This window comes from Phasianus colchicus, chromosome 36 (assembly GCF_987193195.1).
Source record: "Phasianus colchicus chromosome 36, bPhaCol1.hap1.1, whole genome shotgun sequence".
NCBI lineage: Eukaryota > Metazoa > Chordata > Aves > Galliformes > Phasianidae > Phasianus > Phasianus colchicus.
The window spans coordinates 1,731,882-1,753,756 of NC_143471.1; the positions used below are offsets into that span (position 1 = coordinate 1,731,882).

The following is a 21,875-nucleotide window of genomic DNA, read 5'->3' on the forward strand; positions in this document are numbered from 1 at the left end:
CCTTTTCCTTTCTAAAATCCTTTTCAATCTGCTTTTCCTTTTCTCTGTTTTCTTTATCTGCACATTTCCCCCTTTTTCCCCCTTTTTCCATTCTTTTTTTCCTTTGTTTTCACTTTCCTTTTATCCTTCAGTTTTCCTTTTCCCGTTTTCATTTTTCATTCCTTTTGTTTCCCTCCTTTTTTTTCCTTTTCTGATTTTCCTTCCCCCCCTTTTTTCTTTTCCTCCCTTTTCCTTCCCCCTCCCTTTTCCTCCCCCCTCTTTTTCTTCCCCCCCTCCCTTTTTTCTTCCCCCCTTCTCCCCCTTTTCCCCCCATTTTCCTCTCTTCTTTATTTCTCCTTTTCTCTCTCTTTTTCCTTCCTTTTCCTTTCTAAAATCCTTTTCAATCTGCTTTTCCTTTTCTCTGTTTCCTTTTTCTGCACCTCACCTCTCCCAGAGCAAACAATTTCCCCCTCACATCCGACCTCAATCCGCCCTCCCTCAACTTCCAACCATTTCCCCCTCGTCCTGCATTTCTCTCCCCTTGCAAAGAGTTGATTCCCCTGCTGTCTGTAGGCTCCCTTCAGGTACTGAAAGGCTGCAATGTCGTCTCCTTGCAACTTTCTTTTCTCCAGGTTGAACAAAGCCCAGCTCCCTCATCCTGAGCTCCCTCAGCTTGGAAAAGCACAGCTAAAGACAACAGTTTGGTGATGTTCCTCAGATGGAGGTGCGTCATAGCAGCAGCAATGGGAGGATGGTGAGGCTGGGATGCTCAGGAGAGCCAGGATTTGGTGTCGCTGCGTTGGATTCAGGGTATAAAACGAAGTGGATTTCAGTGACAGCTGCAAAATTTCTTCCTTTGTCCACCAGGGGGCGGTAATGAATAAAATTTGCAGCTCTCATGAATGTGAAATCTTTGAGCGTTTCTCACAGGAGGAAAAAAGGGTAAGAAGAAAAAAAGAAAGAAGTGGAAAATAAAAATGAGAAGGGGATAAAAGGAATAAGGTGATTGAAAAGAAGAAAAAAGGGAAAGGGGGGAAAAAGAAGAAGGAAGGAGAAGGAAAAAGGAATAGGAAGAAAAAAGGAAAGGGAATAAAAAGAGAAAAAAAATGATGAGGAAAAAAGGAAAAAAGAATAAGAAGAAAAAGGAGAAAAGAAAGGAAAAGGAGAAAAAAAAGGAAAAGGAGAAAAGAAAGGAAAAGGAGAAAAAAAAAAAGGAAAGGAGGAAAAAAGGGAAAGGAGGAATAAAGGGAAAGGAGGAAAAAAGGAAAAGGAGAAAAAAGGAAAAGGAGAAAAGAAAGGAAAAGGAGGGAAAAAAAGGAAAAGGAGAGAAAAAAGGAAAAAGGAAAACAAGGAAAAAGGAAAAAAAGAATGTAAAAAAGGGGAAAAAAGAATAAGAAGAAAAATGAAAAAAAAATGAAAAAAAAATGAGGAGATAAAAAGAATGAGATGATAAAAAAGAAGAAAAAAGGGGAAATTGAATAGAAAGGGAAAGAAGGAAATAGGATAAGAAGAGAAAAAAAAAATGAAAAAATAAGGAAAAAAAGAGTAAGAAGAAAAAGGGAGGGGGAAGAAAAAAAGAAAAAGGGGAAAAAAAAAAGAAAAAAGGAAAAAATAATAGGAAGAAAAAAGGGAAAATAGAATAAGAAGAGGAAAAAATGGAGAAAAAATAAGGAAAAAAATTTTAAAAAAAGAATAAGAAAAAGAAAAAAAGGAAAAAAATAAGAAGGAAAAAAGGGGGGGAAAGGATAAAAAAAGAATAAAAGGAAAATAGAACAAGAAGAAAGGGGAAAAAAGGAAAAGGGGGAAAAAGGAAAAGGGGAAAAAAGGAAAAGGGGGAAAAAAGGAAAAGGGGAAAAAGTGAAAAGGGGGGAAAAGGGAAAAGGGGAAAAAAGGAAAAGGGGGAAAAAGGGAAAAGGGGAAAAAACGAAAAGGGGAAAAAAGGAAAAATGTGAAAAAAAGGAAAAGGGGGGAAAAGGAAAAGGGGGAAAAAGGGAAAAGGGGAAAAAAGGGAAAAGGGGGAAAAAGGGGAAAGGGGGAAAAAGGGAAAAGGGGGAAAAAGGGAAAAGGGGAGAAAAGGAAAAAGGGAAAAAAAGGAAAAGGGGGAAAAGGGAAAATGTGGAAAAAGGGAAAATGTGGAAAAAGGGAAAGGGGGAAAAAGGGAAAAGGGGGAAAAAGGGAAAAGGGGAAAAAAAGGAAAAGGGGAAAAAAGAAAAAGAGAAAAATGGAGAAGGAAGGAGGAGGAAGCGCTGCTCACCAGGATGATGACATATTTCTGGTCGTGTGCGTGCAAATAGCTCTGGAAGTTGGGCAGATCCTGGAACTTCACTTTGTCGTAGGTGAAATCCTTCTTCCCATCCATGGAGTCGATGTCGATGCACTGCACGTCCTGGGGGAGGGGGGAGAAATAATGGGGAGAAATAATAGGGAGAATTAATGGGGAGAAAGGAATTGGGAAAAAATAATGGGGAGAAGTTAATGGGGAGAAGTTAATGGGGAGAAATGAATGGGGAGAAAATGAATGGGGAGAAAATGAATGGGGAGAAAATGAATGGGGAGAAAATGAATGGGGAGAAATAATGGTATGAAGTAAAGGTGTGAAATGATGGTGGGAAACAGTGCAAAATGGGGAGAAAAAAATTGGGGAGAAATGAGGAGAAATGGGGAGAAATGAATGGGGAGAAAACATTGGGGAGAAAACATTGGGGAGAAAATGAATGGGGAGCAAAAAAAGGGGAGAAAAAATGGGGAGAAAAAAAAGGGAGAAAAAAAAGGGAGAAAAAAATGGGGAGAAAAAAATGGGGAGAAAAAAATGGGGAGAAAAAATGGGGAGAAATGAATGGTATGAAGTAAATAATGGTGTGAAATGATGGTGGGAAACGGTGCAAAATGGCAAGAAATGGCAATAAATGGGGAGAAAAAAAATGGGGAGAAAAAATTGGGGAGAAAATGGGGAGAAATGAATGGGGAGAAATGAATGGGGAGAAATGAATGGGGAGAAGTTAATGGGGAGAAATAGTGTGAAATAATGATATGAAGTAAAGGTGTGAAAGGTGGGAAACAGTGCAAAATGGGGAGAAAAAAATTGGGGAGAAATGAGGAGAAGTGGGGAGAAAAAATGGGGAGAAAACATTGGGGAGAAAATGAATGGGGAGAAAAAAAGGGGAGAAAAAAAAAGGGGAGAAAAAAAAAGGGAGAAAAAAAAAGGGAGAAAAAATGGGGAGAAAAAATGGGGAGAAAAAAATGGGGAGAAAAAAATAGGGAGAAAAAAATAGGGAGAAATGAATGGGGAGAAAATGAATTGGGAGAAAAAATGGGGAGAAAAAAAGGGGAGAAATGAATGGGGAGAAATGAATTGGGAAAAATTAATGGGGAGAAGTTAATGGGGAGAAATGAATGGGGAGAAAATGAATGGGGAGAAATAATGGTATGAAGTAAAGGTGTGAAATGATGGTGGGAAACAGTGCAAAATGGGGAGAAAAAATTGGGGAGAAATGAGGAGAAATGGGGAGAAATGAATGGGGAGAAATAATGATATGAAGTAAAGGTGTGAAAGGTGGGAAACAGTGCAAAATGGGGAGAAAAAAATGGGGAGAAATGAGGAGAAATGGGGAGAAAAAATGGGAAGAAATGGTGTGAAATAATGGTATGAAGTAAAGGTGTGAAATGATGGTGGGAAACAGTGCAAAATGGGGAGGAAAAATTGGGGAGAAAAAATGGAGAGAAAACACTGGGGAGAAAATGAATGGGGAGAAAAAATGGGGAGAAAAAAAGGGGAGAAAAAAAGGGGAGAAAAAAAGGGGAGAAATGAATGGGGAGAAAAAAGGGGAGAAATGAATGGGGAGAAAATGAATGGTATGAAGTAAGTAATGGTGTGAAATGATGGTGGGAAACGGTGCAAAATGGCAAGAAATGGCAATAAATGGGGAGAAAAAAACTGGGGAGAAAAAATTGGGGAGAAAATGGGGAGAAATGAATGAGGAGAACTTAATAGTGAGAAATTAATGGGGAGAAATTAATGAGGAGAAATGGTGTGAAATAATGGTATGAAGTAAAGGTGTGAAAGGTGGGAAACAGTGCAAAATGGGGAGAAAAAATTGGGGAGAAATGAGGAGAAATGGGGAGAAAAAATGGGGAGAAAAAATGGGGAGAAAATGAATGGGGAGAAAATGAATGGGGAGAAATGGTATGAAGTAAATAATGGTGTGAAATAATGGTGGGAAACGGTGCAAAATGGGGGAGAAAAAATTGGGGAGAAAATGGGGAGAAATGAATGAGAAGAAATGGTATGAAGGAAATAATGGGGAGAAATAATGGAGGGAAACGATGCAAAATGGCAAGAAATGGGGAGGAAAAATGGGGGGAAAAATGGGGGGAAAATGGAGGAAAAATTGGGGAAGAAAAATGGGGGGAGAAAATGGGGGAGGAAAAATGGGGGAGGAAAAAGGGGGGAGGAAAAATGAGGGAAGAAAAACGAGGGAGGAAAAACAGGGGAGGAAAAACGGGGGAGGAAAATGGGGGAGGAAAAAGGGGGGAGGAAAAAGGGGGGGAAAATGGGGGGGAAATTGGGGGGGAAATGGGGGAGGAAAAATGGGGGAGGAAAAACGGGGGTGGAAAATGGGAGAGGAAAAATGGGGGGAGGAAAAAGGGGGGGAAATGGGGGGGAAATTGGGGGAAAATTGGGGGAGGAAAAATGGGGGAGGAAAAACGGGGGAGGAAAATGGGGGAGGAAAAATGGGGGGAGGAAAAAGGGGGGGAAATGGGGGGGGAAAATGGGGGGGGGAAATGGGGGAGGAAAAATGGGGGAGGAAAATGGGGGAGAAAAATGGGGGAGGAAAAATGGGGGAGGAAAAACGGGGGAGGAAAATGGGGGAGGAAAATGGGGGAGAAAAATGGGGGAGGAAAATGGGGGGAGAAAATGGGGGGAGAAAATGGGGGGAGAAAATGGGGGAGGAAAAATGGGGGAGGAAAATGGGGGAGGAAAAATGGGGGAGGAAAAATGGGGGAGGAAAAAGTAATGGTGTGAAATTATATATATATGATGGAATGCGTTTTGCTGACTTTGCCAGCAGGGGGCGCGCGTCCCTTATTTCAATAACAAACTTCTCTGCTATCGCTGAGATCCTTGCCTAACCTGAAATGTTTGACCTTGAGTGTTTCTCACAGCAGTCGATACACTGAAAGGAAGGGAAGCCACCCAGAGGGGTCTGGGCAGGATGGAGAAATGGGGTTCAATAATGAGGTTCAATAATGAGGCCACGTGCAGGGTGCTGCATTTGGGTCGGGGGTAATCCCAGGTATTTATACAGAACGGAGGAAGATCTCCTTGAAAGCAGCCCTGCAGAGAAGGAACCCCCAAGTCAGAGAAGCTGGATGTGATCCAGCAGTTTGCACTTACAGCACAGAAGGGCCGACCGTGTTTTGGGCTGCATTGAAAAAAGGAGTGGCCAGGAGGAAGAGGGAGGTGATTGTCCCCCTCTATTTGGCTCTTGTGAGGCTCCATTTGCAGCACTGCGTCCAGGTCTGGAGCCTCCAGCACAGGAAGGATGTGGAACTCTTGGAGGGGGTCCAGAGGAGGGCCACTGACATGGCCAGAGGGTAATGAAGATGGTCAGAGGGTAATGAAGATGGTCAGAGGGTAATGAAGATGGTCAGAGGGCCACTGAGATGCTCAGAGGACAGCTGAGATGCTCAGAGGGTAATGAAGATGGTCAGAAGGCCACTGAGATGGTCAGAGGGTAATGAAGATGGTCAGAGGGCCACTGAGATGCTCAGAGGGCCATGAAGATGGTCAAAGGGCCACTGAGATGCTCAGAGGGCCATGAAGATGGTGAGAGGGCCACTGAGATGCTCAGAGGGCCATGAAGATGGTCAGAGGGCCACTGAGATGGTCAGAGGGCCATGAAGATGGTCAGAGGGCCACTGAGATGGGCAGAGGGTAATGAAGATGGTCAGAAGGCCACTAAGATGGTCAGAGGACCACTGAGATGGGCAGAGGGCCATGAAGATGGTCAGAGAGTAACAAAGGTGGTCAGAGGGCCACTGAGATTGTCAGAGGGTAATGAAGATGGTCAGAGGGCCACTAAGATGGGCAGAGGGTAATTAAGGTGGTCAGAGGGCCACTAAGATGGTCAGAGAGTAACAAAGGTGGTCAGAAGGCCACTGAGATGGGTAGAGGGTAATGAAGATGGTCAGAGGGCCACTGAGATGGGCAGAGGGTAATTAAGATGGTCAGAGGGCCACTAAGATGGTCAGAGGGCCACTGAGATGGTCAGAGGGCCACGAAGATGGTCAGAGGGCCACGAAGATGGGCAGAGGACCACTGAGACGGTCAGAGGGTAATGAAGATGGTCAGAGGGCCACTAAGATGGGCAGAGGGTAAAGAAGGTGGTCAGAGGGCCACAAAGATGGTCAGAGGGTAATTAAGATAGTCAGAGGGCCACAAAGATGCTCAGAGGGTAACGAAGATGGTCAGAGGGCCACTGAGATGCTCAGAGGACAGCTGAGATGCTCAGAGGGTAACGAAGATGGTCAGAAGGCCACTAAGATGGGCAGAGGGTAATGAAGATGGTCAGAGGGCCACGAAGATGGTCAGAGGGCCATGAAGATGGTCAGAGGGCCACTGAGATGGTCAGAGGGCCATGAAGATGGTGAGAGGGCCACTGAGATGCTCAGAGGGCCATGAAGATGCTCAGAGGGCCACTGAGATGGTCAGAGGGTAATGAAGATGGTCAGAGGGCCACTAAGATGGGCAGAGGGTAAAGAAGATGGTCAGAAGGCCACTAAGATGGTCAGAGGACCACTGAGATGGTCAGAGGGCCATGAAGATGGTCAGAGGGCCACGAAGATGGGCAGAGGACCACTGAGACGGTCAGAGGGTAATGAAGATGGTCAGAGAGTAACAAAGGTGGTCAGAGGGCCACTGAGATTGTCAGAGGGTAATGAAGATGGTCAGAGGGCCACTAAGATGGGCAGAGGGTAAAGAAGATGGTCAGAAGGCCACTAAGACGGTCAGAGGACCACTGAGATGGGCAGAGGGTAATGAAGATGGTCAGAGAGCCACGAAGATGGGCAGAGGGTAATTAAGACGGGCAGAGGGTAATTAAGACGGGCAGAGGGTAATTAAGTACCCCGGTCCTTCAAGAGGAGGGGGAACGGCTGGCGATAGGATGGCGATAGGACAAGGGGGAACGGTTTTAAACTGAGCCACGGGAGCTTTAGGTCGGATTTGAGGAGGAAGTTTTTCACCCAGGGGGTGGTGAAGCACCCAAGGAAGTTGTGGGTTCCCCCATCCCTGCAGGCATTCGAGGCCAGGCTGGATGTGGCCCTGGGCAACCTGGGCTGCTGGTTGGCGACCCTGCACTCAGCAGGGGGGGGGGGGGGTTGGAAGGATGTGATTATCGTGGTCCTTTTCAAGTCCTTTTCAACCCAGCTCATCCACGGTTCTGTGATTGTCTGAGTTTGGACTCACGTAGGGCAGCCCGACGGCTCGGTTCCGCTCCACCACCGCCTTCACTTCATCCAGGGAGCCGTAATCGTAGCGGCTGAGCTGGAAGCCGAGCGACCAGTAGGATGGCATCACCGGCATCCCGACCAGCTGGGGGGAAAAAAAAACCCCAAAAACAGATCAGGGTTTGGGGGACTGACACCTTCTTCGCCCCAAAAAGGAGGTTTGAATGGGATATGGGTTGTCCCAATGGGATTTGGGTGCCCCAGTGGAATACCGTGCGTCCCAAATGGGTCTTGGGTGCCCCCATGGGATTTGGGTGCCCCCAATGGGGGATTTGGGTGTGCTAAGGGGAAATTTGGGTGACCCAAATGGGATTTGGGTGTCCCAATGGGGGATTTGGGTGTCCCAAATGGGATTTGGGTGTCCCAATGGGGGATTTGGGTGTCCCAAATGGGATTTGGGTGCCCCCAATGGGGGATTTGGGTGTGCTAAGGGGAAATTTGGGTGACCCAAATGGGATTTGGGTGTCCCAATGGGGGATTTGGGTGTCCCAAATGGGATTTGGGTGTCCCAATGGGTTCTAGGATGCCCCAAATGGGATTTGGGTGACCCAATGGGATTTGGGTGTCCCAAATGGGATTTGGGTGACCCAATGGTGTTTGGGTGTCCCAATGGGCTACTGGGTGTCTCAAATGGGATTTAAGTGTCCCAATGGGGGATCTGGGTGTCCCAATGGGTTCTAGGATGCTCCAAACGGGATTTGGGTGACCCATGGGCTACTGGGTGACCCAAATGGGATTTGGGTGTCCCCATGGGTTCTAGGATGCCCCAAATGGGATTTGGGTGACCCAATGGGATTTGGGTGTCCCCAACGGGACTTGGGTGTCCCAATGGGGGATTTGGGTGTCCCCATGGGTTCTAGGATGCCCCAAATGGGATTTGGGTGAACCAATAGGATTTGGGTGTCCCCAACGGGATTTGGGTGCCCCAATGGGGTATTTGGGTGTCCCAATGGATTCTAGGATGCCCCAAATGGGATTTGGGTGACCTAATGGGATTTGGGTGTCCCCATGGGCTACTGGGTGTCCCAAACGGGATTTGGGTGTCCCAATGGGTTCTAGGATGCCCCAAATGGGATTTGGGTGATCCAATGGGATTTGGGTATCCCAATGGGGGATCTGGGTGTCTCAAATGGGATTTGGGTGACCCATGGCCTACTGGGTGTCCCCATGGGTTCTAGGATGCCCCAAAAGGGATTTGGGTGTCCCCATGGGCTACTGGGTGTCCCAAATGGGATTTGGGTGTCCCAATGGGTTCTAGGATGCCCCAAATGGGATTTGGGTGACCTAATGGGATTTGGGTGTCCCCATGGGCTACTGGGTGTCCCAAATGGGATTTGGGTGTCCCAATGGGTTCTAGGATGCCCCAAATGGGATTTGGGTGACCTAATGGGATTTGGGTGTCCCCATGGGCTACTGGGTGTCCCAAATGGGATTTGGGTGTCCCAATGGGTTCTAGGATGCCCCAAATGGGATTTGGGTGACCCAATGGGATTTGGGTGTCCCCATGGGCTACTGGGTGTCCCAAATGGGATTTGGGTGTCCCAATGGGTTCTAGGATGCCCCAAATGGGATTTGGGTGACCTAATGGGATTTGGGTGTCCCCATGGGCTACTGGGTGTCCCAAACGGGATTTGGGTGTCCCCTTGGGTTCTAGGATGCCCCAAATGGGATTTGGGTGACCCAATAGGATTTGGGTGTCCATGGGCTACTGGGTGTCCCAAACGGGATTTGGGTGTCCCAATGGGTTCTAGGATGCCCCAAACGGGATTTGGGTGTCCCCGTGGGTTCTAGGATGCCCCAAATGGGATTTGGGTGACCCAATGGTGTTTGGGTGTCCCAATGGGCTACTGGGTGTCTCAAATGGGATTTAAGTGTCCCATTGGGCGATCTGAGTGTCCCAATGGGTTCTAGGATGCTCCAAACAGGATTTGGGTGTCCCCATGGGCTACTGGGTGTCCCAAATGGGATTTCGGTGTCCCAATGGGTTCTAGGATGCCCCAAATGGGATTTGGGTGACCCAATGGGCTACTGGGTGACCCAAACGGGATTTGGGTGACCCAGTGGGGGATCTGGGTGTCCCAATGGGTTCTAGGAAGCCCCGAACAGGATTTAGGTGACCCAATGGGATTTGGGTGACCCAATGGGCTACTGGGTGTCCCAAATGGGATTTGGGTGTCCCCATGGGTTCTAGGATGCCCCAAATGGGATTTGGGTGACCCAATGGGATTTGGGTATCCCCAACGGGACTTGGGTGTCCCAATGGGGGATTTGGGTGTCCCCATGGGTTCTAGGATGCCCCAAATGGGATTTGGGTGACCCAATAGGATTTGGGTGTCCCCAACGGGATTTGGGTGTCCCAATGGGGGATCTGAGTGTCCCAATGGGTTCTAGGAAGCCCCAAACAGGATTTGGGTGTCTTCAAGTGCTACTGGGTGTGCTAAGGGAAAATTTGGGTGCCCCAAATGAGGTTTGGGTGCCCCAATGGAGCATTTGGGTGTCCAAATGGGGGGTTGGGGTGCCTCCATGGGTCCTAGGATTCCCCAGATGGGATTTGGGTGACCCAATGGGATTTGGGTGTCCCCGTGGGCTACTGTGTGCCCCAAATGGGATTTGGGTGACCCACTGGGGTATTTGGGTGTCCCTGTGGGTTCTACAGTGCCCCAAGTGGAGGGAGTGGGTGACCCCATGGACTACTGGGTGGCCCAGTGAGGTTTTTGGGTGCCCTGATGGGCTACTGGGTGCCCAAACTAGGGTTTGGCTGTTCCAGTGGGGGATTTGGGTGCTCCCATGAGTTCTAGGATGCCCCAGCATCCAGGATTTGGGCTACTGGGTGCACTAAGGGAAAATTTGGGTGCCCTAAATGGGATTCGGTTGTCCCAATGGGAGATTTGGGTGCCCCCATGGGCTATTGGGTGCTCGATGGGTTCTACATTGCCCCAAATGGGGTTTGGGTGCCCCAATGTGGGGTTTGTGTGCCTCCATAGGTTTTAGGGTGCCCCAGGGGAAGATTTGGGTGCCCCCATCGGCCACTGGGTGCCCCAAATGGGATTTGGGTGCTGCAAATGGATTTGGGTGTCCCTGGGTGGGATCTGATTGCCCCCAAGGGGAATTTTGGTGCCCCCATGGGTTCGAGGGTTCCCCAAATGGCATTTTGCTTCTCCAAATTTGGGTGCTCCCATGCAATATGAGGATGCCCAAATAGGATGCAGGTGCCCCCAGGGTGACTTTTGTGGCCCCAAGGAGAATTTGGGTGCCCCAAATGAGTTGCTGGGTGCTTCAAATGGGAGATTCGGGTGCCCCCCACCCCGGGGCAGGCACCCACCTTGACGTACTCCTGCACCACGTGCTCAGGGGTGTCACCCAAAATGACATAAAAATCCAGAACCCCCCCAATGGTGCGATAGGTGACGGCTGGCGTCGGCTGCACGACGAACTCTGCAAGGAAAAATCCCCCCCAAAAAAACCAAATCAGTGCATTATTCCTGAAATCTCCAAATATTGGTGAAAAAAAAAAGTCAAAATCAGGTGAGGAGAGAAGAGTGAATCGTGCCTGAAGGAAACCCAGCAGCAGAATTTCTCATTAATTTATCAGATTTGGGAGATGTAAATATTTCGGTTCAGCACTCGAAGGCACACACGCCCATCTCTAAGGACAATGAGGGGGAAATCGTGAGTGCAGCAGGAATTCAAATTTCAGTTTAAATTTAAATCTTGAAGCTTCACGCTCAGCCTCAAGCCCCGAACCCAAAAAACCCCCAACGACCCCCCAAAGGAAAACCACAAATCTCAAATTCGGATCCCAAATCCAAATCACAAATTCAGTCCTGCAGCCTTGAAGCTCAAATTTAAGGTTAAATTTTAATCTCAAACGTAAATTCAAATTCTTGAACCCAAACCTCAGACCTTAAACCTCAAATTTCAAACCTCAAATCCAAACCTCAAATCCAAACCTCAAACCCAAACCTCAAACCCAAACCTCAAACCCAAATCTCACATCTTGAATCTCAAATCCTATATCTCAAACCCTAAACCTCAAATCTCAAACCCTAAACCTCAAATCCTAAACCTCAAATCTCAAATCCTACATCTTAACTTAAAATATTAGATCCTAAACCTCAAATTCAAATCTCAAACCCAAATCTCTAATCTCAAATTCAAACCTCAAACCCGAATATTAAACCCAAATCTCAAATCCAAAACCTCAAATCTCAAACCCAAATCTCTGACCTTGAATATCAAATCTTAAATCTCAAATCTTTCATTTCAAACCCAAATCTCAAATCCCAAACCCAAATATCAAATCTCACATCCAACATCTTAAATCTTGAATTCAAACCTCAAACCCTAATATTAAATTAATATCTCAAATCTGAAACCTCAAATCTCAAACCCAAATCTCCGACCTTGAATCTCAAATCTTAAAGCTGAAATCTTCCATTTTAAACCCAAATCTCAAATCTCACATCCGACATCTTCAATTAAAATCTCAAATCTTAAATCTCAAATTCAAACCTCAAACCCGAATATTAAACCCAAATCTCAAATCCCAAACCTCAAATCTCAAACCTTAAATCTCAAATCTTAAAGCTGAAATCCTCCATTTCAAACCCAAACCTCAAATCTCACATCCTACATCTTAAATTAAAATCTCAAACTTCAAATCCTACATCTCAAACCCAAATCTCAAATCCCAAATTAAAATCTCAAATTCAAACCTCAAACCTGAATATTAAACCCAAACCTCAAATCTGAAACCTCAAATCTGAAACCCAAATCTCTTAAATTATCTTAAATATCAAATCTTTCATTTCAAACCCAAAACTTAAATTAAAATCTCAAACCCAAATCTCAGATCTCACATCCTACATCTTAAATTAAAATCTCAAACTTCAAATCCTACATCTCAAACCCAAATCTCAAATCCCAGATCCCAAATCTCGAATTCAAACCTCAAACCCGAATATTAAACCCAAATCTCAAATCCCAAACCTCAAATCTCAAACCCAAATCTCAGACCTTGAATCTCAAATCTTAAATCTCAAATCCTACATCTCAAACCCAAATCTCAAATCCCAAATTAAAATCTCGAATTCAAACCTCAAACCTGAATATTAAACCCAAACCTCAAATCTGAAACCTCAAATCTGAAACCCAAATCTCTGACCTTGAATCTCAAATCTTAAATATCAAATCTTTCATTTCAAACCCAAAACTTAAATTAAAATCTCAAACCCAAACCCCAAATCTCAAATCCCAAACCTCAAATCTCAAACCCAAATCTCAGACCTTGAATCTCAAATCTTAAATCTCAAATCTTCCATTTCAAACCCAAATCTCAAATCCCAAACCTCAAATCTCAAGCCCAAATCTCAGACCTTGAATCTCAAATCTTAAATCTCAAATCTTCCATTTCAAACCCAAATCTCAAATCCCAAACCTCAAATCTCAAGCCCAAATCTCAGACCTTGAATCTCAAATCTTAAATCTCAAATCTTCCATTTCAAACCCAAATCTCAAATCCCAAATCTTAAATCTCGAATTCAAACCTCAAACCTGAATATTAAACCCAAACCTCAAATCTGAAACCTCAAATCTCAAACCCAAATCTCTGACCTTGAATCTCAAATCTTAAATATCAAATCTTTCATTTCAAACCCAAATCTCAAATCTCAAACCTCAAATCTCAAACCCAAATCTCAGACCTTGAATCTCAAATCTTAAATCTCAAATCTTCCATTTCAAACCCAAATCTCAAATCCCAAACCTCAAATCTCAAGCCCAAATCTCAGACCTTGAATCTCAAATCTTAAATCTCAAATCTTCCATTTCAAACCCAAATCTCAAATCCCAAATCTTAAATCTCGAATTCAAACCTCAAACCTGAATATTAAACCCAAACCTCAAATCTGAAACCTCAAATCTCAAACCCAAATCTCTGACCTTGAATCTCAAATCTTAAATATCAAATCTTTCATTTCAAACCCAAATCTCAAATCTCAAACCTCAAATCTCAAACCCAAATCTCAGACCTTGAATCTCAAATCTTAAATCTCAAATCTTCCATTTCAAACCCAAATCTCAAATCCCAAACCTCGAATCTCAAACCTCCCATCTGAAATCTGAAATCTGCAAGCTTGCATCCCAAAATCGCGTTGCAGTGCCACCTTCCCCCCTCCCCCCCCCCCAAAAAAAATTATCATTTGAACTATCAGAAAAAGCCTGAGGTCCAAAAATTTGGGTCGAAACGCCCCAAAAAAAGAGAGATTTGAGGGAGAAGGGTGGAGGAGGGCTCACCTCAAACCCGAATATTAAACCCAAATCTCAAATCCAAAACCTCAAATCTCAAACCCAAATCTTCCATTTCAAACCCAAATCTCAAATCTCACATCCAACATCTTCAATTAAAATCTCAAATCTTAAATCTCAAATTCAAACCTCAAACCCGAATATTAAACCCAAATCTCAAATCCCAAACCTCAAATCTCAAACCCGAATCTCAGACCTTGAATCTCAAATCTTAAATCTCAAATCTTTCATTTCAAACCCAAAACTTAAATTAAAATCTCAAACCCAAACCTCAAATCTCAAATCCCATACCTCAAATCTCAAACCCAAATTTCAGACCTTGAATCTCAAATCTTAAATCTCAAATCTTCCATTTCAAACCCAAATCTCAAATCTCAAACCTCAAATCTCAAGCCCAAATCTCAGACCTTGAATCTCAAATCTTAAATCTCAAATCTTCCATTTCAAACCCAAATCTCAAATCCCAAACCTCAAATCTCAAACCTCCAATCTGAAATCTAAAATCTGCAAGCTTGCATCCCAAAATCGCGTTGCAGTGCCACCTTCCCCCCTCCCCCCCCCCAAAAAAAATTATCATTTGAACTATCAGAAAAAGCCTGAGGTCCAAAAATTTGGGTCGAAACGCCCCAAAAAAAGAGAGATTTGAGGGAGAAGGGTGGAGGAGGGCTCACCCATGGGATTGCTGTTGAGCAGGAAAACACCCAGCGAGGCCCCGCTGTTGTCCTCCAGGCACAGGAAGAAAGTCTGAACTCCGTAGAGGTTCTCCACATTCTTGGGGTGAAAAATAGGGAATTCGGTTAAAACAAAACAAAACAAAACTCAATTTTTTTGTCCTCTGAAACGGGGATGAATTCGAGTTGGTTGAAATCAAAGCAGAATTTGGGGGGGAGGCTTTTTTCGTGGCGGGGTTTGGAGGGGAACTTTGCACAGAAATCATCTCTGCGCTCTGATTGTTGTTTTTAATATCAAATATTGTAGGTGGAGACGATCAATCGTAGCCATTATTAATTAGTTATAGTGATTAATTAATTATTTGCAATGACGGCATTACATAGGAAGACGGTAAACTGAGGTCATTATTAATATCTTGCAATCATTATAATTATTGTTTTGTTAGTAACGATTGCAACACACGAAGCTGATAAACTGGTCATCAATATTTTATAATTGCTGTTTGTTGTGATAATTAATTGTTAGTCATTATAACTTAATAAATGAAGGTGATCAATTATGGCTTCACGTGCAAAGGTGATGAGTGCGGCCATCATTAACGTCCCACAATTATTCTTAATAATAGAAACGATTTTAATTATTCGTAAATGTTGACCAGTGGGTCATTCTGTCTCACAGTGAAATGGAAATTTCCTTTTCCTAAAAAAAAAAGGTGAAAATTTCCTTTTTCTCAAAAAAAAAAATTCGTTTTTTTTCTCTCAAAAAAATCATCCGATTTCCTCTATCAGAAAAAAAAAAAAAAACAAATTTTTCGTTTTCTCAAAAGAAACCAAAAAATGGGGGGAAAAAATGAACCAAATTGTGCAAATTTTGACCCAAGCTTTGTTTGATTTCTCATCAGAATTTGAGAGATGGGCAAAAAAAAATGGACTGAATTGTGCAAATTTTGACCCAAACTTTGATTTATCATTGAAATCTGTAGAGTGTGAGATAAAGACAAAAAAAATGGACCAAATTGTTCAAATTTTGAGCCAAACTTTGATTTATCACTGAAATTTGATGAGTGTGAGATAAAGACAAAAAAAATGGACCAAATTGTGCCAATTTTGACCCAAACTTTGTTTGATTTATCATTGAAATCCGAAGAGTGTGAGAGATGAGCAAAAAATGGACTGAATTGTGCAAATTTTGACACAAATTTTGTTTATCATTGACATTTGAAGAGTTTGAGTGATAGGCAAAAATAAATGGACCAAATTGTGCAAATGTTGACCCAAACTTTGATTTATCATCGACATTTGTAGAGTGTGAGATAAAGACAAAAAAAATGGACCAAATTATGCAAATTTTGACCCAAACTTTGTTTGATTTATCATTGAAATCCGAGGACTGTGAGAGATAAGCAAAAAAATGGACTGAATTCTGCAAATTTTGACCCAAACTTTGATTTATCATTGAAATTTGTAGAGTGTGAGATAAAGATACAAAAATGGACCAAATTATGCAAATTTTGACCCAAACTTTGTTTGATTTATCATTGAAATCCGAAGAGTGTGAGAGATGAGCAAAAAATGGACTGAATTGTGCAAATTTTGACCCAAACTTTGATTTATCATTGAAATCTGTTGAGTGTGAGATAAGGACAAAAAAATGGACCAAATTCTGCAAATTTTGACCCAAATTTTGTTTATCATTTACATTTGAAGAGTTTGAGAGATAGGCAAAAATAAATGGACCGAATTGTGCAAATATTGACCCAAACTTTGATTTATCATCGACATTTGTAGAGTGTGAGATAAAGACAAAAAAAATGGACCAAATTCTGCAAATATTGACCCAAACTTTGATTTATCATTGAAATCTGAAGAGTGTGAGAGATGAGCAAAAAATGGACTGAATTCTGCAAATATTGACCCAAACTTTGATTTATCATCGACATTTGTAGAGTGTGAGACAAAAACAAACAAACAAAAAGGACCAAATTGTGCAAATTTTGATCCAAATTTTGTTTATCATTGACATTTGAAGAGTTTGAGATAAGGACAAAAAAAAATGGACCAAATTCTGCAAATATTGACCCAAACTTTGTTTGATTTATCACTGAAATCTGAAGAGTGTGAGAGATGAGCAAAAAATGGACTGAATTGTGCAAATATTGACCCAAACTTTGATTTATCATTGAAATTTGTAGAGTGTGAGATAAAGATACAAAAATGGACCAAATTATGCAAATTTTGACCCAAACTTTGTTTGATTTATCATTGAAATCCGAGGACTGTGAGAGATAAGCAAAAAAATGGACTGAATTCTGCAAATTTTGACCCAAACTTTGATTTATCATTGAAATTTGTAGAGTGTGAGATAAAGACAAAAAAATGAACCAAATTGTGCAAATTTTGACCCAAACTTTGTTTGATTTTTCATCGACATTTGTAGAGTGTGAGATAAAGACAAAAAAAATGGACCAAATTCTGCAAATTTTGACCCAAACTTTGTTTGATTTATCATTGAAATCTGTAGAGTGTGAGAGATGAGCAAAAAATGGACTGAATTCTGCAAATATTGACCCAAACTTTGATTTATCATCGACGTTTGTAGAGTGTGAGATAAGGACAAAAAAGAAAATTGACCAAATTCTGCAAATATTGACCCAAACTTTGATTTATCATCGACGTTTCAAAAGTTGGAGAGATAGCAAACAACAACAATAATAATAATTAACCAAATCATACAAATATTGACCCAATACGAAGAAAACCAACCCTTGGGGTCGCGGTTGAGCGCTGACTCACCCGGATGACCGATTTCCCCCAAATCCCCCCCCAAAAAAATGCAGAAACTGCCCCAAAATGGGTTACGTACCCCGGAGGGCGCCGTGTCACGACTCAGCATCGGCCACGTCCTCCAGTTGAGGTCGTGACGGAAGCTTTTGTGGACGTGTTCCCCGATCCCATAAATGTTCCCACTGGGCAGACGGATGGAGAGCTGCAGAAACTGCTGGGCAAAAAGCAGCGGCCCCACTGTGGTGTCGAAACTGGGGGAGGTAGGGGGGAAAAAAGGGTTTTTTTTTTTTTCTTGGAGGGCAGGGAAAGTCATTTTATATGGGAGAAATCGCCCCAATCCCAAATGGGTGTTGATGAGACTCAGTGCCTCACGTCCCAAAGCGGAGTCGTTGAGGATAAATGCCCCAAATCCCATTGATATTGCCCCAAATCCCATGTTGACATCATTTCAGCTCAGTGTCCCAAATCCCACTGATATTGCCCCAAATCCCATACTGATATCATTTCAGCTCAGTGCCCCATAACCCATCGATATTGTCCCAAATCCGAAATGAATAAAGTCCCCAAATCCCATACTGACATTATTTCAACTCAGTGCCCCATAACCCAATGGTGTTGCCCCAAATCCTAAATGAATAAAGTCCCCAGATCCCATTTTAACATCATTTCAGCTCAGTGCCCCAAATCCCACTGATATTGCCCCCAATCCCATACTGACATTATTTCAGCTCAGTGCCCCATAACCCATCAATGTTGCCCCAAATCCCAAATGAATAAAGTCCCTAGATCCCAAACTGATGTTTCGGAGGGTAAATGCCCCAAATCCCACTCATGTTGCCCCAAATCCCGATTGGATGTTGCTCCAAAATCCCATATCGACATCATTTCAGCTCAGTGTCCCAAATCCCATTGATATGGACCCAAACCCCAAATGGATCGTTTTCCCAAATCCCAAATTGATTCTATAGAGGATAAATGCCCCAAATCCCACTGATATTGCCCCAAATCCCATACTGACATCACTTCAGCTCAGTGCCCCATAACCCAATGATGTTGCCCCAAATCCTAAATGAATGAAGGCCCAAAATCCCATTTCGACATCATTTCAGCTCAGTGTCCCAAATCCCATTGATATGGACCCAAACCCCAAATGGATCATTTTCCCAAGTCCCAAATTGATTCTATAGAGGATAAATGCCACAAATCCCACTCGTGTTGCCCCAAATCCCATATTGACATCATTTCAGCTCAGTGCCCCATAACCCATCGATGTTGCCCCAAATCCCAAATGAATAAAGTCCCTAAATCCCAAACTGATTTTTCAGAGGGTAAATGCCCCAAATCCCACTCATGTTGCCCCAAATCCCGATTGGATGTTGCTCCAAAATCCCATATCGACATCATTTCAGCTCAGTGTCCCAAATCCCATTGATATGGACCCAAACCCCAAATGGATCGTTTTCCCAAATCCCAAATTGATGTTATAGAGGGTAAATGCCCCAAATCCCATTGATATTGCCCCAAATCCCATATCGACATCATTTCAGCTCAGTGCCCCATAACCCATCGATGTTGCCCCAAATCCCAAATGAATAAAGTCCCTAAATCCCAAACTGATGTTATTTAGGGCAAACACCCCAAATCCCATTGATTTCACCCCAAATCCCCCCGACCCCAAACCCCAAACTGAGGTTATTTAACACACAAACACCCCAAATCCCACCAATATTTCCTCTCACGGCCCCAAATCCCGCTGATGTGACCCCAAACCCCAAATGGATCCAGTTCCCAAATCCCAAACTGATGTTTTTAGACTAAATGCTCCAAATCCCATCGATTTCACCCCAAATCCCCCCGACCTCAAACCCCAAACTGAGGTTATTTAACACACAAACCCCCCAAATCAAACCAATATTTCCTCTCACGGCCCCAAATCCCACTGATGTGACCCCAAACCCCAAACGGATCCTGTCTCCAAATCCCAAACTTTTAGGAAACATTTAGGAAACATATCCCAAACATTTAGGATAAAAACACCCCAAATCCCATCGACTTCACCCCAAATCCCCCTGACCCCAAACTGAGGTTATTTAACACACAAACCCCACAAATCCCATCAGTATTTCCTCTCAAGACCGCAAATCCCACCGACGTGACCCCAAACCCCAAACGGATCCCCTTCCCAAATCCCAATCTGATGTTATTTAGGGTAAACACCCCAAATCCCATCGATTTCACTTCAAATCCACCTGACCCCAAACCCCAAACTGACATTATTTAACACACAAACCCCCCAAATCCCACCAATATTTCCTCTCACGGCCCCAAATCCCACTGATGTGACCCCAAACCCCAAACGGATCCTATTCCCAAATCCCAAACTGATGTTATTTAGGGCAAACACCGCAAATCCCATCAATTTCACCCCAAATCCCCTGACCCCAAACCCCAAACTGAGGTTATTTAACACACAAACACCCCAAATCCCATCAGTATTTCCTCTCACTGCCCCAAATCCCACTGATGTGACCCCAAACCCCAAACGGATCCTATTCACAAATCCCAAACTGATGTTTTTAGACTAAATGCTCCAAATCCCATCAATTTCACCCCAAATCCTCCCGACCCCAAACCCCAAACTGAGGTTATTGAACACACAAACACCCCAAATCCCACCAATATTTCCTCTCACTGCCCCAAATCCCGCTGATGTGACCCCAAACCCCAAACGGATCCTATTCCCAAAATCCCAAACGGATGCTTTTTAGGATAGATGCCCCAAATCCCATCCATTTCACCCCAAATCCCCCCAACCCCAAATCCCAAAACGACTTTATTTAACACACAAACCCCCCAAATCCCACCAATATTTCCTCTCACCACCCCAAATCCCACTGATGTGACCCCAAACCCCAAACGGATCCTGTCCCCAAATCCCAAACTTTTAGGAAACATTTAGGAAACATATCCCAAACATTTAGGATAAAAACACCCCAAATCCCATCGATTTCACCCCAAATCCCCCCGACCCCAAAACCCAAATTGACATTATTTAACACACAAACCCCCCAAATCCCACCAATATTTCCTCTCACGACCCCAAATCCCACTGATGTGACCCCAAAACCCAAACGGATCCTGTTCCCAAATCCCAAACTGATGTTATTTATGGTAAACACCCCAAATCCCATCGATTTCACCCCAAAACCCCCGACCCCAAACTCAGGTTATTTAACACACAAACACCCCAAATCCCACCAATATTTCCTCTCACGGCCCCAAATCCCACTGATGTGACCCCAAACCCCAAACGGATCCTGTCTCCAAATCCCAAACTTTTAGGAAACATTTAGGAAACATATCCCAAACATTTAGGATAAAAACACCCCAAATCCCATCGCTTTCACCCCAAATCCCCCTGACCCCAAACTGAGGTTATTTAACACGCAAACACCCCAAATCCCACCAATATTTCCTCTCACCGCCCCAAATCCCACTGATGTGACCCCAAAACCCCAAACAGATCCTATTCCCAAATCCCAAACTGATGTTATTTAGGGTAAACACCCCAAATCCCATCGATTTCACCCCAAATCCCCCCAACCCCAAATCCCAAAACGACTTTATTTAACACACAAACACCCCAAATCCCATCAGTATTTCCTCTCAAGGCCCCAAATCCCACTGATGTGACCCCAAACCCCAAACGGATCCTGTCCCCATATCCCAAACTTTTAGGAAACATTTAGGAAACATATCCCAAACATTTAGGATAAAAACACCCCAAATCCCATCGATTTCACCCCAAATCCCCCCGACCCAAATCCCCAAACTGACATTATTTATCACGCAAACCCCCCAAATCCCACCAATATTTACCATCACTGCCCCAAATCCCACTGACGTGACCCCAAACCCCAAACGGATCCTGTTCCCAAATCCCAAACTGATGTTATTTAGGATAAAAATACCCCAAATCCCATCGATTTCACCCCACATCCCCCAACCCCAAACCCCAAACTGACTTTATTTAACACACACACGCCCCAAATCCCATCAATATTTCCTCTCATGGCCCCAAATCCCACCGACGTGACCCCAAACCCCAAACGGATCCTGTTCCCAAAATCCCTAACGGATGCTTTTTAGGATAGATGCCCCAAATCCCATCCATTTCACCCCAAATCCCCCCGACCCCAAACCCCAAACTGACATTATTTAACACACAAACCCCCCAAATCCCACCAATATTTCCTCACACCGCCCCAAATCCCACCGACGTGACCCCAAACCCCAAACGAATCCCGTTCCCAAAATCCCAAACGGATGCTTTTTAGGATAGATGCCCCAAATCCCATCCATTTCACCCCAAATCCCCCCAACCCCAAATCCCAAAACGACTTTATTTAACACACAAACACCCCAAATCCCACCAATATTTCCTCTCACCACCCCAAAGCCCACTGATGTGACCCCAAACCCCAAACGGATCCTGTCTCCAAATCCCAAACTTTTAGGAAACATTTAGGAAACATATCCCAAACATTCAGGATAAAAACACCCCAAATCCCATCGATTTCACCCCAAATCCCCCCGACCCCAATCCCCAAACTGAGGTTATTTAAC

General features: G+C 43.9%; 1 protein-coding gene across 1 annotated transcript in view; it reads right to left on the bottom strand.

Moving 5' to 3' along the window:
- Window positions 1-21,875, bottom strand: part of LOC116235911 (maltase-glucoamylase-like) — a 116,801-nt gene that overhangs the window by 73,353 nt on the left and 21,573 nt on the right. The window contains exons 7-11 of the mRNA XM_090129526.1: window positions 17,329-17,500; window positions 14,466-14,565; window positions 10,811-10,923; window positions 7,448-7,573; window positions 2,234-2,365 (exon numbers count right to left, since the gene is read on the bottom strand). Coding sequence (XP_089985652.1) covers window positions 2,234-2,365; window positions 7,448-7,573; window positions 10,811-10,923; window positions 14,466-14,565; window positions 17,329-17,500 — 643 coding nt within the window. The remainder of the gene's footprint in view (window positions 1-2,233; window positions 2,366-7,447; window positions 7,574-10,810; window positions 10,924-14,465; window positions 14,566-17,328; window positions 17,501-21,875) is intronic.